This window comes from Schistocerca serialis, chromosome 2, assembly GCF_023864345.2.
Source record: "Schistocerca serialis cubense isolate TAMUIC-IGC-003099 chromosome 2, iqSchSeri2.2, whole genome shotgun sequence".
NCBI lineage: Eukaryota > Metazoa > Arthropoda > Insecta > Orthoptera > Acrididae > Schistocerca > Schistocerca serialis.
Genome location: NC_064639.1, coordinates 905,913,903 through 905,930,733, shown reverse-complemented (window position 1 = coordinate 905,930,733; position 16,831 = coordinate 905,913,903). Strand labels below are relative to the sequence as shown.

Sequence of the window (16,831 nt, the reverse complement as noted above, 5' to 3'; positions counted from 1 at the left end):
AGCTGGCTAAACTCTATATGAAAGTTTGCTAATTGTTGGATAATCGTCGCTGTCGATGCCGTGTTTTATGTTTTTTCTCCACTCCGGAATTAAAGTTATCCGAAAACTCAAGCAGAACGGCCATCATTACCCACCGACATTGTTCCTCGACCATCGCAGATGCTATTGGCAGTTCGACAACAGTGTCCTTCCTTGTGTAGTGAGAAATGTTTGTTCGCTTTATGTCATCCATTTTACGAGGGTTGCCCAGAAAGTAATGTACCGTAGTTTTTGCTACAACAATGCTTTATTGAACGTAATGAGAATTACACACACAAAATAATAATGTTTTATCTGCACACCGTATTTTTCCTCGTAATCTCCATCCGATGCTATGGCCTTCCTCTAGCTCGAAACAAGGGCGTGTACGCCCTGTCAGTACCAGTTCTTGTACTGGTGGCGGACCCAGTGCTTCGCTGTTTGAATCACCTTCTCACAGTCCTCAAAATGTCTTTCACGAATGGCATCCTTTAATAGCCCAAACAAGTGGAAGCTAGCTGCAACATATCAGGTATGACAGCCGTGGATGGTCTCTCCGACCGCTTCAAATCGTGGAACTCCGCCGTATCGCCTTTAGATGACCCCACCCTCCGTGCCCACCAACTAACTGTACTTACGTCGACAGTAGATGCTCCATTGACTTTCCACAAGCGTTTGTAAATATTCACTACAGTTTCTTCCTATGCACTGAGAAATTCAATGGCGGCACTGTGCTTGAAACGTACATCACCTACAGACGCCATTTTGAACTGTCCTGCAGCTACGCTATCTACCGGAAGTGACAGAAACTTACCGCGATCACTCAGAAGACTTCAAATAATACATACGTATCGTTTCGCATTCGTAGCATAGCTTTCGGCTGAGAAAAAAAAATGCTGTGCATTACTTTCCGGGCATCCGTCGTATGTTATAGGGCAAATGATCAAAACTTTTTATTACTGCATATTGAACTCCTCTCTGAGCCATTGACAGTTTCAACAATGGGTAATAAACGTGAATTTTTCCATCTAGTCTTTTAGGTATGTACATCACTGTCCTTCTCAAATTGTGATGGATTATTTATGAGGAATTTCACTATCGAAAATGTGTATTGTAACGGCACAGTTAAAATGCCTAGCCCCTTGAAATGGTAGCAGACACGATTCTTCGTTGATGACACTAATATGCCCATCCTGAAATGGTTTGGCTGTTCTTACACCTTTTGGTTGATCATGATAATTTGAGATTCAAAGTTATCCATGACCATCTATAATGATTATGATCGTCATAGCCATGTATATTTCGTTTGTGAGCCTGTGTAGCGTCTTGTAATCGAAAAATGTTTCACAGTTTAACTGTGCAAATCGATTGACGACTGGCACTTGTCTCGTAGAGGCAAACAAACATGCAGGACAGTCTTCGTTATGAGTGCTTGTTGAAAGAGTTTCTTCTGTCTGGAGCTAGCACTGCTCTTCCTCAATCTTCGATGCTTGTGATGCCTGCAAGAACTCCCATCCCAGAATAATATCATGACTATTTCCTTTTAAAACGACGGATCCAAAGGGCTGTTTTCTGTCATTGATAGTTATTCTTGCAATGTATATTCCTCTCGGCTGGACATATTTTCCGTGTGCAACATTCAGCACAGTCGCCTTCGTATCACGGAATATTGTCTTTTTCAGTCGGCGACGATAAGCATTCGCCATTACAGAAAAAGGAGCCCCTGAGCCGAATAGCGCCTGGACTGACTGATGACGTCAAAGAGATTTCATGTCATCTTGGTAAATGTCGTCCATGGAGGAATTTTTCATCTGTGGCGGTCTCATCTCCATAGATGGTCGTCTCGTTTATTTTTCCTAATTTAGATGTCTAGACGAGCAGTTGGCACCTCTGAACGATGATGTTGAATGGTTACGGCGTGTTGGGGAGTGACATCCTCCAGGCTATGGTGATGATCTTCGGCCCACAGGTCGACTGTAATCGTCTGCAGTCGATTGGCGTCAATAGGACTGTGTGATGATTAACGTCCTGCGACGTAACGGTCACCGGACATGCGTCTTCTTTGTCTGTAGTAGTGCACAATGTTTCCAGAGTAGGCTGGCCTGTTGACTTCCGTCCTCCAATGTCTATTCTCATGGGGGCACCTTACTTGGCGGAGGAGTTGGTTGTACCTGTCTTCGTCGGATGCTTCATTGCCATTTGACGACTGTGGCGTTAAGTCCGAATTAATTCTTCACAGTGCGTTCTACAGGTGGTGTAGATTGCTGCCAAAGGTCGATACATCTCTTTCTCGACACTGTCTATTATATCCTGATGTATGGAGCCGACATCGATGACTGCTATGTCTTGTGCACTCGGTTCGACATTCCTGGCTGCCATACGATGATGTCTCTCTTCTCTTACTACCTAGCGTATGAGAGAGGCGAGTTCATCGAGGTCCTCCATGACCCTCATAGAGACCACACTATGGAGTCGATCATACCCCTTTCTTCCGACTCTTTTTTTTCGGTTGCATTTCCTCCACGTGCTGGCGCAACTTGACAAATTATTACGTTGTTATGGCGTCCTTTACCAGAAGAGCTTTTTATGTGTCTTCTGTGATTTCTTTAATCAAATGTGACATTTTGCCTGCCTGTCATATTTGGATAGTTGGAAAGGACCAAAAAATTCCGTCCGTATCATTGTGTTGGTTCCCCATTATACTAAGCCGTGTACTTCAATTTTTTTTATCCTAAGCAGTCTTGTTACTGATTATAATCAAATGTTTTCTTAGGCTCAGCCAGGAACTTGTCGTAGATAATAAACTTCTCTTCGCGATTCCCGAATCATTGCTAGTCTGGGCTGTGCCAAAAACATCAAGTCATCTCAGCTGTAGTTACTGGCAGGCGCTTCTGGAAAACTCTGACAGACACCTGATGTGAAGCTGATTTACTACCGTTTTTAAATCCATTTGTATCCTGAATATTCGTATCATAGGAACGATGTACTGCTTGTATTCCGGTTCCTGACTGTATAAGCTACGGCTTTGACGTTGACAAATTGGGGCCATGGTGATGTAGATATTTTAAGCACTTGTCGTCTCTGCCAATGTGACGTCGAAACCACAATCCGAAGGCAAGTTCATTAATGAAGAACAACACTTAGCACTGAAAGTATATTTATTACTGGCACCAACGTACAGCCAGAACAGATCTGATTTCTCGGACGAAGATTGCAGTTATTTATTCAAATATCGAGTGTTCCAAAATGGTAGTGTTTATACAGTCATCAAATATTCTAGATATACAAATGTTACAGATATAAGATATTTCATAATACACTCAGAAATCATAAATACTAAACAAAAAATAGTTGCTGGTGGTTGGCTTTAAACCAGCAACAAGGAGCCCGCCAGCTAGCGATATTGCCTACTGCGGCACACTGCACGCACAGAGTAACGCGCCAATGTATTGTTTTGCAGCCACTGTGTGGGGACAAGCATTCTCATGGAAGAAAATATCATATCTCAACGTGCTACACTACTTTGGTTTGGGCTGTGATGTTATCTGCTTAGTATTTCGGTAGGTCGTTTCACTGGTCCCTGTAAGGGCTCGAAACGAACGTGACTTTGAAACTACCCAATAAGGTTTGTTCCCTCTGATTCATTTTGATAGTACCATGTCAGAAACTGCAACGCGGTCCACATTTTCTGTTTGGTGTAGTCCTCTTAGTCTTCTGTTAGTGAATGTGGTATCCGGCAATCACACATTTTGCAGTGGATTAGTCTGTCTGCTACAATTCCCAGGAGCAGAAGCCGAACTGTTCGTAGAAAATGCACAAATAGAGCTGCCCCCAGAGCATAAATGGATTTTCCTTTTACCACAGATAGATATCCATTGTGTTCCTCACCGTGTATGTTGTTCTACTTTTCACTGAATGATTTCGCTGATTACTGTACTGTTGGCACTTTCGTGATACATTCACACTACGCTTCTCGAATTTGATGGCGAATCTCTGTAACTGACATGTTCAGCTACATGATTACTCTGTAAATCATGTTTAAATGCCTGGCAGTGAGTTCATCGAACCACCTTCACACTAATTCTCTATTATTCCACTCTCAAACAGCTCGCGGAAAAAACTAACACATACACCTCCCCGTGAGAGCTCTGATTTCCCTTGTTTTATTGAGATAATCGTTTCTCCCTGTGTATGTCGGCGTGAACAAAGTATTTTTACATCCGCTGGAGAAAGCTGCTGATTGAAATTTCGTGAGAAGATTACGACGCAACGAAAAACGCCTTTGTGTTCATGAGATCAACACCAAAATCTGTATCATGTCCGTGGCACTCTCTGCCAAATTTCGCGGTAATACAAAACGAGCTTCCCTTCTTTTAATTTTTCCTATGTCTCATCTGATGCGGATCCCACACCGACCAGCAATATTACAGAAGAGGGCGGACAAGCGTAATGTAGGCAGTCTCTTTAAGTAGATCTGTTGCATTTTCTAACTGTTCCGCCAATAAATCGCAATCTTTGGTTTGCTTTACCCGCAACATTATCTGTGTGATAGTTCCAGTTAAAGTCATTCGCAACTGTAACCCGTAAGTATCTAGTTGAGTTTACAGCCTTTAGATTTGTGTGGTTTATCGTGAAAGAGAAGTTTGACCGACTCATTTCAGCGCTCATGTGGATGACTTCACACGTTTCATGATTTGGAGTCAATTACCACTTTTTGCAACATACAGAAATCTAGTATAAATCATTTTGCAATTCTTTTTGATCATCTGATGACTTTAAGTGATGGTAAACTACAGCGTCATCTCCAATCAATCTAAGGGAGCTGCTCAGATTGTCTCCTAAGTAGTTTATGAAAATCAGGAACAACTGAGGACCTCTAACAAGTTCTTGGGGGACACCCGATATTATTTCTGTTTTGCTCGATGACTTTCCATTAGTTATTGCTAACTGTGACCCTTCTCACAGGAAATAACGAATCGAGTTACACAACTGAGACGATAATCCATTGGCAAGCACTTTAATTAGAAGTCGCTTGTGAGGAACGGTGTCAAAACCCTTCTGGAAATCTAAAAATATGGAATCAGTTTGACATCCCCTGTCAATAGCACTCATTACTTCGTGGGAATAAATAGTTAGTTGTGTATCACGAATAAGATATTTTCTGATCAGTGTTGGCTATTTGTCAATAAATCGTTTTCCTACAGGTGATTCATAATGTTCGGTCACAGCATATGTTCCAAAATCCTACGTTAGTGATACTGGTCTACATTTTAGTGGATTACTCCTATTTCCTGTCTTTGGTAAAGGTGTGATTTGCGCAATTTTCCAGCCTTTCTGTAGGGATCTTCCTACGAGCGACTCGTCCTATTTGATTGCTAAGTATGGAGTTATCGTACAGGCATACTGAAAGGAACCTAACTGGTATACAATTTGGACAAGAAGCCTTGCCTTTTTAAGTGTTTTAAGTCGCTTCTAAGTTACTCTTGTTGGCAATTGTTCCTGATTCGAATTCTGGAGCATTAACTTCGTCTTCTATTGTGAAGGTATTTCGTCCAAAACCGTCTTTAGTAATTTTGCTTCAGTGACATTGTCATCAATAACATCATCATCGTTAATGTGCAGTGAATGTACTGACTGCGTCTTGCCGCTGGTGTATTTCCCATACGACCAAAATCTCTTGGGGTTTTCTGCCATATTTCGAGACAGAATGTCATTGTGCAAACTATGAAACGCATCTCGCATTAAAGTTCGCGCGAAATTTCGAGCTTCTGTAAAAGTTCGCGCTAAATTTCGAGCGTCTGTAAAACTGCAGCAATCTAGGGGATTTTGCGTTCTTTTAAATTTGGCATACTTTTCTCTTTGTTTCTGCAATTGTGTTCCGACCTTTTTTACTTACAATGGGGGATCAGTACCATCTCTTATTAATTTATTTGGTATATGTCTCTGAATTGCCGTCGATACTATTTCTTTGAATTTAAACCGTATCTGGTCTACACTTACATTGTCAGATTGGAAGTAGTGGAGATTGTCTCTTAGGAATGTATCAAGCGAATTTTGGTCTACTTTTTTAAGTGGGTGTATTTTGCGTTTATTTTGGGTGGATTTGGATGTTACGGTATTCAGTCTAGCTACAACAGGGCTTCACAACATACGTGCTCGCGGAGCAAGCTGTGAGCAGCAAGGTGCGAGCATGGAGCAGCGCGAGCACGCTATCCCCACTACCGGACCAGAGCGGAGAGTGTTGAGAGTCATTTGGGGTACACAACAGCTGCCGCCAGTCAATGTAAATGCGCGGCTACCTGCAGGGATATCACTCACGACTTATTACTGTGACAAATGAAACAAATGAAGGAGAATCTACACGTGCCACATAATTTTATTAGCTTAGTGTATGCCTCTACCATCTGTAGACACTGAAACTAATGAATTCCACGACAATCCTATATTTTCAACACTTTCTTTAACACAACTTAAAATATCACCTCCGGTTGTAGTTTTCTTCATGGTTACTACATCGAGGAGCTCCTCCCTCACCTGAAGATCTCTATTAACACCTCTAATAAATATGGCAAGCTGCGCTGATCCAGTGATATCAACACTTTCGTCCAGAGCTAGAGAATACGCCATAAAATCTTTACAGATATTTGCAAGCTGTCTCTGGACGTCGTCTGCCACGTCCTGTATGCGACGCATAATGGTCATGTTAGATAATGGCACAATCCGAAACTGTTCAACTTGAATGGACACAAATGTTCCGCTGCAACTACCAAACATTATTTTATTAAATCGCCATCAGTGAAGGGGCGCAGGGATTTTGCTAAAAGCAAAGCAATTTTGTAACTCACTCTGAGAGCTGCCTCAGTTGATTTTTCTTCGTCGTCCAGATCTTCTTCGGATAGCTTCCTTTTAAGTTTAATAACTTCCTGTGCACGGTCTGGTGCATCACATTTTCCACGTCCATAGTCTTTCGCGTGGTACGACATATAATGTCGCTGCAAATTAACTTTCGTAAAAGAATTCGACGTTTTGTGACATACTAAACATTTTGCAACAGCATCTTTTTCTGTAAACAGATAAAATTCCTCCCAATGGGGGTTGAACTGCGAAAGCATGGTTGGGGTTACACAACGGCGACTTGACATGATTCTTAACCAGCGAAGTGACTGTTAGAGCTGATCGTAGTGCTTTAAACGTTACACAGTCGGCGCGAATTCAATAGGCACGCAGCGGCCCTATTCAAACGTGCGCGCGCATTTCCCCTCCCTCCCTCCCTACTCAGGGCCACCGCACCTGCTCGCGAGCACGTGCCTGAGCAGACGCGAGTACTCGCGCTCAAAACCGGCCAGTTGTTAAGCCCTGAGCTACAACAACCTTGTAGTCACTAATACGTGTGTCTGCCTTGGTGACCCTATTTGGTTAGGATTATTTGTTCTTAAGAGGTCAAGTATCTTTTCGCAATCATTTGCAGAAGGGCAATTCGTTTTGTATTATCGCGAAATAGGGGAGATAGTGCCACAGACATCATATGTGAGTTGGAATGGCAATCATTAAAACAAAGGCGTTTTTCGCTGCGACGGGATCTTCTCATGAAATTTCAATCAGCACTTTTCTCCTCCGATTGCGAAAACAGTCTGTTGGCACCCACCTACATAGGGAGAAACGATCATCACGATAAAATAAGAGAGATCAGGGCACGCACAGAAAAATTTAAGTCTCGTTTCTCCCGCACACCGTTCGAGAGTGGAACGGTAGGGAGACCACTTGATGGTGGTTTATTGAACCCTCTGCCATGCGCTTTATTGTGAACAGCAGAGTAATCACGTGGATGCGGATGTAGATGTAGACTGGCCTCCTGAACCAGTTGTTCAAAATTATTTTCTAAAAAAGCGTTCAGGACGATTTTGGATGACTTTTATGCCTACCGCCGACTTTAAAAATGTATTTTCGCCAGCATATCGAGAGTGGATTGAAGTCACCACCAACTATAAACGTGTAAGTTGACTACCTGTTTGAACTGACACTCAAGTTCTCTTTGAACAATTATTAATTTATTCCGGTTGTCAAGTATAACCTCTACCCATTCTAACTCACAAAAAATATCCAGTTCGATTACTACAAGATAAACTATTTCTGACAGCAATAAACATTCCTGAACACAGCTAAGTCTCTTCTAAACATTTCGGCTGAACTTACGTCTGGCTTTTATCCAGCTTTCAGTACCTTTCTATTAGTGCTTGCAGCTCTGGTTCTTTCCCGACACAGGTACGATATAGATTGTTCCTAAGTCTACCCTCTTCCTGTGTTCGTCCTACACCTTTTGAAATTTAAACCCTTTCTTCACTTTCGCGAGATCCTCTGACCTAAAAATCCGTCTAGCGCCCTCCATACCGCCCACACTACCGTACAGCCGCTTCCTGCGTGTGGTGGACTCCTGACCTATTTAGCAGAACCCGGAAACCTTCCGCCCTATGGCGCAAGTCGAGAAATCTGCAGCCTACACGGCCGCAGAACCGTCTGAGTCTCTGATTCAGACCCTCCACTCGGCTCTGCACCAAAGGACCACAGCTGGTTCTGTCGACGATGCTACAGATGGTGAGCTCGTCCTCCATCTCACAAGCAAGACTGGCTATTTCAGCTAACTGGCCAAAACCAGAGAGAATCAATTCTGATCCAAAGCGACACACACAGTTATCACCAATTTGAGTCCCAACCTGCAGCTGGCTGTACCCTGCGCTCTTCATGGCATCCGAAAGCACAAGTTACACATCTGGACTCATTCCCCCGTTATGCAAACATAGCGAACACTGCATTGCTTGTCCTCCATAGTAGCCATATCCCTAAGCGGTCCCATTACGTACCGAGCGAGGTGGCGCAGTGGTTAGCACACTGGATTCGCATACGGGAGGACGACGGTTCAATCCCGCGTCCGGCCTTCCTGATTTAGGTTTTCCGTGATTTCCCTAAATCGTTCCAGGCAAATGCCGGGATGGTTCCTTTGAAAGGGCACGGCCGACTTCCATCCCTGTCCTTACCTAATCCGATGAGACCGATGACCTCGCTGTTTGGTCCCTCTTCCCCCAACTAACCTAACCCCAACATCCCATTATGTGCCTAACGTTCGAGCTGCCAGTACCAGTAATCTCACCCCTCCCCATTCATTCAGAAATCACATGACTGTGCATACACCTTTCATGATATCGAGTCCCGTTTACTTAAACATGAATATAACACCTTGAAATTTGTTCTCTGCTATCACCTCTAACAATTATATCTCTTTTCTGAGGGCGTTTATGTTGAATGATGTGTACAGCGACTCTTATTCAGATGACGTGTAAGTTGCAAATAGCTTATTTCTGAACACACTTTCTAGTTATACTGATGAAGAGTGTGCGTTCCATGGAGAGAGAACGAGAATGTACAAAAGTGACGAAAAACATTTTCAGATCAAGAATAACACTTTATGCACTCCTTATATATGAAAGAAAGTAATTAGTTGTCACTAGGCTGCTTTTTCTGTTGTTCTGTTTAATAAAATTATGCAGGTTGTTGTTTTTCAGAAGTAAATCCTTAGAAACTATACGTAAGCTACTAGAGCTATAAGACGATTTTAAGGTCATAAATAATTTCCAAGCAACAGTAACTTCAAACAAGTCATTTTTTATTATTTTTGATGGGAAAGATGTCATTTCTTACTTCTTCAAATAACCGAATGTTGTACGCGTTATCATCATCACCAAAATACAAGACCCCTGTTGTTGCATTCGCTCTTATCCACTGCAGTCCTCTATTGCGTTGTGAAACTCCACGCGCTTTCGTTCCAGGTTTGTTCTTATACTCCTCTGGCATTGGCCCTGTGAAGGAAATAAATAGGAAATCAGAACGAATAGAGGTACAAATAACCAAATAACAAGTGGCACACAGATGTACATCACCTTACAGACATCATTGAAAGTAAAAGAAACTGGTACACTGGTACAACGTCGGTGTTGACGGGCCCAGGCGAGACGTAAAGTTTTGTGTCGTGCAGTCATCAAGCGTACATGACCGAGAGCCCATATCGATGATGTTTCGCTGAACGTGCAACAACTGTTCGAAAGTAATGTGCTCCTAAAATAGTGTAAAACGTTTCGGATTTATTTTAGAAGCGTAACATGGAGTCATAGGAACAACGACATACAAGGCATAATTTAATAGCAAAAATCATCCATAAAATACTTGAAAATGGCGTAAAGCCAAAATTGTACAGTCGTACATAAAATAAAGAGAATGGCAGCTGAGGGCTTCATGAAATCTTTCAAGAAATTCATCGCAGCTGCAGGCTCTATCACATTGAAAATTTCGTTGAATGGTTCGTACGCTGATACTTGTTGATGGCCCAGCATTGAAAAGTGCAGCATTTTGCGGAAGAGTTGCACTTCTGTCACGTTGAACGATTCTCTTCAGTCGTCGATGGTCCCGTTCTTGCAGTATCTTTTTCCGGCCGCAGCGATGTCGGAGATCTGATATTGTACCGGTTTCATGATATTCTGATATTCACGATACATTCAAGAAATAGTCGTACGGGAAAACCTCCACTTCATCGCTGCTTTGGAGATGCTGTGTCTCATCGCTCGTGCACCGACTATAAAACCACGTTCATACTCACTTAAATCTTGACAACATGCCATTGTAGCTGCAGTAACCGATCTAACTGCGCCAGACACTTGTTGTCTTGTATAGGCGTTGCCGATCGCAGCGTCATATTCTGCCTGTTTACATATATCTTTGGATTTGAATACGCTTGCCTATGCCAGTTTCTGTGGCAGTTCAGAGTATTTCACGCAGTATTGCTTGTCTGTTAACACTGACAACTTAGGGAAACGCCACTGCCCTCGGACACTGCTTAGTTCGTGTTGAGAGCTAATGCCTAAAATTTGGTGTTTTTGGCAAATTATTGACACTTAGGATCTCGGAACACTGAATTCCCTAACGATTTCCGAAATGGAATGTCCCATATGTCTAGTTCCAACTACCATTCCGCGTTCAAAGTCTGTTAATTCCCGTCGGAAACCTTCTCACGTGAGCCACCTGTGTACAAATGACATCTCTTAAACACCTTGTGTACGCGGTACTACTGCCATCCGTATATGTGCATATTGCTGTCGGATGATTGTCGTTAACTCAGTACATTCGCCAATATGTTGAATCTTGTATTTCATCAAGGTATCGGCTTAACCTCTCAAGTACCCGCCAGGATTGCCGAGAGCGCTAACGCACTGCTTCCTGGACTCGGGTAGGCGCGCCGGCCCCAGATGGAATCCGCCCGGCGGATTAACGACGAGGGCCGGTGTGCCGGCCAGCCTGGATGTGGTGTTTAGGCGGTTTTCCACATCCCGCTAGATGAATACCGGGCTGGTCCCCACGTTCCGCCTCAGTTACGCGACTCGCCGACATCTGAACACATTCTCACTATTCCATAAATTACGCTAGATGGAGACAGTTGGGGTACACTAAGTCCGTCCCGGGGGGGTATGGGGTGGCGGCTGGAAGTGCATCCAGCCACCCCTTCATCCTAACCTTGCGAAATCCGTTCCTAACAATGCCGACGCTGCATCAATGCGGGACATGGCACCAGTGAAAGAAAGATCGGCTTAACCTCTCAAGTATCAATGTAATCTACATATAAAAATGTAAATATTGAATGGCTAACGATCAATTCTCTGGGACATAATAAATGTTTTGTGTCATTTACATCGTTTACTTTCATAGTACCTTCATAGTTCTTGTAGCATGACACGTCCGAACAGGGCCCACTTAATTTTTATCAAAAATGACAACCATAGAGTCTTGGACCCCTCACCTCTCCAAGCCCAGAAAAATTACTGCAGACGCCCCTGCCGACAATTGACATATCTGAAGCCGAAATTCGCCCACTCTCGTATACAGGAGTATCCCGCAGCTAGCGGTACTGGGAACAGTGCCCAGTACTCACCGACGAGGTGGTCGTAGGGGATATCGGTCGAGGCGAGCAGCTCGGAGACCAGTGCTGTGGTGGGGGCCTCCTCTTCGACGACGAGCCAGTGCAGCGCGGGCACGTGCATCAGCGTCTGCGCCAGGCGCGTCAGCTCGGCCAGCTGCTCGGGACGGCGGTACGTGGGGGTGATGACGTACACGGTGCGCTGCGGGGGCGGCGGCGTCGTGGTGGCAGCCAGAGTTGCCGGCGAGCAGCCCATCTGACGAGCCAGCTCTTGCACCTGCAACACAGCGGGCGTCTCGTCCAAATGGGAGTCAACAAGGCGGAACACCGCAGGGCTGCTCTAAGAGTTACTGTGCTTGTTCCACCAACTGCGGCATAATCGCATATACAAACAGTGATCCAATACTGTAAAATTCTTTTTTATTTCAGTCTCTGATCACAATATGAATTCTTTAGACGATGACCGGTTTCAGTCTGTATTGACCATCCTCAGATCTTTTTTACACCATGTCCTAAAGTGATACGGCCATAATGGCATCGTCAAAACATATAAATATAATCAGCATAGCATCGTCACATGGATCTAAAATATGGTGCAGAATAGGCCACATAGTCCGCATAGTGATCATTGCCATATGTTCATCGGGGCCGTCAGTTGCTCAAACGTTGCACGTCTCTTTGGCCATACACATTCCTGTAGCCATCGTTTCCCCCGCCCCCCCCCCCCCCCTCTTCCCACCCGTTATCTATGACGCGTGGTGCATCACATGTACCCCAGCACGGGTTATGAAGAGGGCCATTTTTCCATGCCCGGTATCCTTTAAGCACGACTCCATCCGAACAATTTATAGACTTAGCCGTTTCTGAAATGCTTCCACCTGTGGCCTGAAAGCCAATGACAATACTTTCCTGGACGTCCGATAAATCGCTCCACATTACAATGACTGGGCTGTTTTCCGCGTGCCCTTGACGTGCTTTACACACCCTCCACTGCTAGTACTGCCACCTGCCGTCTGTGAGTGGTTATTTCACGTTGACTTCGAAAAATTGGAGGTGGTGATATTAATGTTACTGGATCGTGTAATAAATGACACTAATAATAATAATAAAGGGCATTAAGAATATGAGGCACTGAGAACTATAAGAGAACAAAGCACAGAAACAAAGGTTTGACAAAAATAGACCCTTTTTTGAGCCAAATTTTGTAAACAAACCACCAGTCTCATAGGTTTCAGTTGTTTCTCAAACTATCTCGAGATCTGTATTTCGTATAAAAAATGCTGAACATGAAAAGCTCTTGGAGTCAGCGTAAGAACAACGGTAAGTAAGGTAGTGTTATTGCAAAGGTTGAAAGGCGTAGACGTGAGCCCTAACGATCCCGAGCCGTGTGACTCAGATAACACAGTTTTAGCGACCTCTGGAATAGAGAAATTGCGGCCTCGCCCTGTCACCGACTTAGATTGTTTCCAGACTGATGCAGTTCGTGGGCAGTTTTATGCTTACTACAGCAGGAAAGAGTATGGTACCATAGCAAAGTTCCTAGCGTCATTAAAAGAAAGTGAACTTTTTGGGGATGGGAAAACATTACTAAAAGTTTTAAAAATGGTTCAAATGCCTCGAGCACTATGGGACTCAACATCTGAGGTCATTAGTCCCCTAGAACGTAGAACTACTTAAACCTAACTAACCTAAGGACATCACACACATCCATGCCCGAGGCAGGATTCGAACCTGCGACCGTAGCAGTCACGCGGTTCCGGACTGAAGTGCCTAGAACCGCACGGCCACCGCGGCCGGCACTAAAAGTTTTACCAGAAAGTATGGGTGTCTGTTACAAATCGCTAGACGGACACCAAGTCCCGTTAAAAAAGTCGTATATTGTTACGATTCGATGCATATTGTTGCACAAAATCATGGGCGAGGACATTCATACGATTACATGGCTAGATGATACGCGGGTTAATACTAGATGAATGCAAGCAGTAGCGGTCATCAGCCGATAGGAAGAGGAGCTGGATTAATTGTGGTCCATGCAGGCTCTTCCGGTGATCTTGTTCCTGACGCACTTTGTTTTTCGGTCCAAAATGACAAAAAAAGGAATATTGGGTTTAACGTGCCGTCGTCATCGAGGTCATTAGAGGCGGAGAAGAAGCTTGGATTCTGTCAAGGATGGGGAAGGGAATCGGCTGTCTCCTTTCAATGGAGCGATTTAGGGAAATCACGGAAAACCTGAACCCGAATGGCCAGACGCGGAGTTGAACCGTCGTCCTGCCGAATACGGGCCCAATGTGCTAACAACTGCAACACCTCGCTCGGTCCCAAACAGACAGGTAATTGCCATGCAGAGATGGACAATACACGATTTGTTGAGTGGTTCAGGAACCTCTTAAAACAGATTCCTGTCCCTACAGCAATTATAATGGACAGTGCCCCAGATCATTCAGTGATACTGGACATAGCCCCAACCACAAACGATCGCAAAGAAGTTATTATGGTGCTATTGTTACAGGCACGAACTATTACTGCGGATATGAGTAGGACAAAGCTTCTATTATATTCGCTTGTTATTAGAAATAAGCCCACTTATATAGTGGACGAAATCTCAAAGTAACAGCACCATAATGTATTACTGCTGCCACCATATGACGGGCATTACAGCCACCTTGAGTTAGTATGAAGTGATGTGAATACGTACGTAAGGATAACGTATTTGCAATAACAGAGTTGGTGAGACTGTTGTGCGAAGATCTTGCGACTGTGGATTGAGCCTTGTAGACAATGAGAGGTATCATCAGTGACCATGAACAACTAATGATTTGTCTTGGTGGTGACAGCAATGAAAACTGTTGAGGCGTTGATTCTGACAACAGTGACGATGAGGAGGTGAATGGAATTGCGCCATTCACACCATAAACTGGCGAGTGAAAAGTTACGAATGTAGCTTACTCATTGCATCATTGTCATTATACAGCGGAGCGCCGAAGAGACTGTTACACGCATGAGTGTTCAAATACAGAGACATGTAAACAGTCATAATACGGCGCTTCGGTCGGCAACGCCTATATAAGACAACAAGTGTCTGGCGCAGTTGTTAGATCGGTTACTGCTGTTACAATGGCAGATTATCAAGATTTAAGTGAGTTTGAACATTGTGTTATAGTCGGCCCACGAGCGATGGGACACAGCATCTCCGAGGTAACGATGAAGTGGGGATTTTCCGGTTCGACCATTTCACGAGTGTACTGTGAACATCAGGAATCCGGTAAAACATCAAATTTTCGATACAGCAGCGACCGGAAAAAGATCTTGGAAGAACGGGACCAACGACCAATGAAAAGAATAGTTCAACGTGACAAAAGTGCAAGCCTTCCGCAAATTGCTGCAGATTTCAATGCTGTCATTGCTGTCAGTGTCAGCGTGCGCACCATTCAACGAAACATCATAGATACGGACTTACGTAGCCGAAGCCCCACTCATCTACCAGCGATGAATGCACGACACAAAGCTTCACACCTCGCCTGGGCTCGTCAGCACCCCTCATAGGACTGTTGATGACCGGAAACATGTTCCCTGGTCGAACGAGTCTCGTTTCAAATTTTATCGAGTGGATGGACGTGTACGGGTATGGAGACAACCTCACGAATCCTTGGACCCTGCATATCAGCAGGAGACTGTTCAAGTTGGTGGAGGCTCTGTAATGGTATGGGCGTGTGCAGTTGGAGTGATATGGGATCTTTGATACGTCTAGATACGGCTCTAACAGGTGACAAGTACTTAAACATCCTGCCTGATCATCTGCATCCATCCACGTCCATTGTGCATTCCGACGGGCTTGGGCAATTCCAGCAGGACAATGCGACACCCCACACGTCCAGAATTGCTACAGAGTGGCACCTGGAATACTCTTCTGAGTTTAAACACTTCCGCTGGCCAGCAAATTCCTCAGACATGAACATTATTGAGCATATCTGGGGTGCCCTACAACGTGCTGTTCAGAAGAGTCTTCCGCCCCGTCGCACTCTTAAGGATTTAGGGACATCCCTGCAGGATCCATGGTGTCACTATATTAGGAAGGTGTACCAGTTTCTTTACCTGTTTAGTGTAAAACGTTGAGCGAGATATTACAACCTTGCTTATTATTTATTTGGTAAACTATGCACCGTATTGTCTTCAAGACATCGGTCATCATCAAATGTTTATTTACTGTATTTCTCTGCTCGGTTATCGAAAGCGTGTGACTTTTTATGATTATATCTGCATTATCATGCGGTTGTTAATTTGATGCCATTCTGACTGTAACTAAAAAAACCAATTCTAGAGGGTGTTCGTAAATATCCGCTAGAAATTTGTAGAGGGGAGTGAGTATACAATATTTTGAATACGAACTCAAGTCCGGGAACGTACAGCATGCAGTTGTTTTGGAACAACAATGCAAACACGTAATGTTTAAGTTTTTATGCAAACAAATGTGCTTAAGTGATAAATGGATGTTTCGTTATGTTTCCTTTCGAATTAATTGTACTACGTCGTGTGTAATTCAAATTCCTCAAGCAGAAGTGGATGAGTTAAGCATCTGCATTGAAACCATCGCAAAACAGAAACGGTACTTTTCTGGACATGGGTTGCTATTCAAAATACTGTATTATGTACTCACTCCCCTCTGCAAGTCCTAGAAGTTTGTAACGGGAATTTCCGAACACCCTGTGTACAACATTACGCTCAAGTCTTACTTTAAAGAGATGGAACAGAAAACTGTATCGTTTACTAGGTGTATACAGGGTAATTTGTTCCACCGTGACATGATACAGAACAGAAAAGGTCTACTGAACTTACGTCCGAAAATGCATGGTTTCCGTG

General features: G+C 43.9%; 1 protein-coding gene across 1 annotated transcript in view; it reads right to left on the bottom strand.

Annotated features, from left to right (window-relative positions):
• The window catches only part of LOC126456507 (galactosylgalactosylxylosylprotein 3-beta-glucuronosyltransferase P-like), a 216,155-nt gene that overhangs the window by 37,796 nt on the left and 161,528 nt on the right, over nt 1-16,831 (bottom strand). Inside the window, exons 3-4 of the mRNA XM_050092257.1 lie at nt 11,990-12,251; nt 9,712-9,869 (exon numbers count right to left, since the gene is read on the bottom strand). Of these exons, the coding sequence (XP_049948214.1) occupies nt 9,712-9,869; nt 11,990-12,251 (420 nt within the window). The remainder of the gene's footprint in view (nt 1-9,711; nt 9,870-11,989; nt 12,252-16,831) is intronic.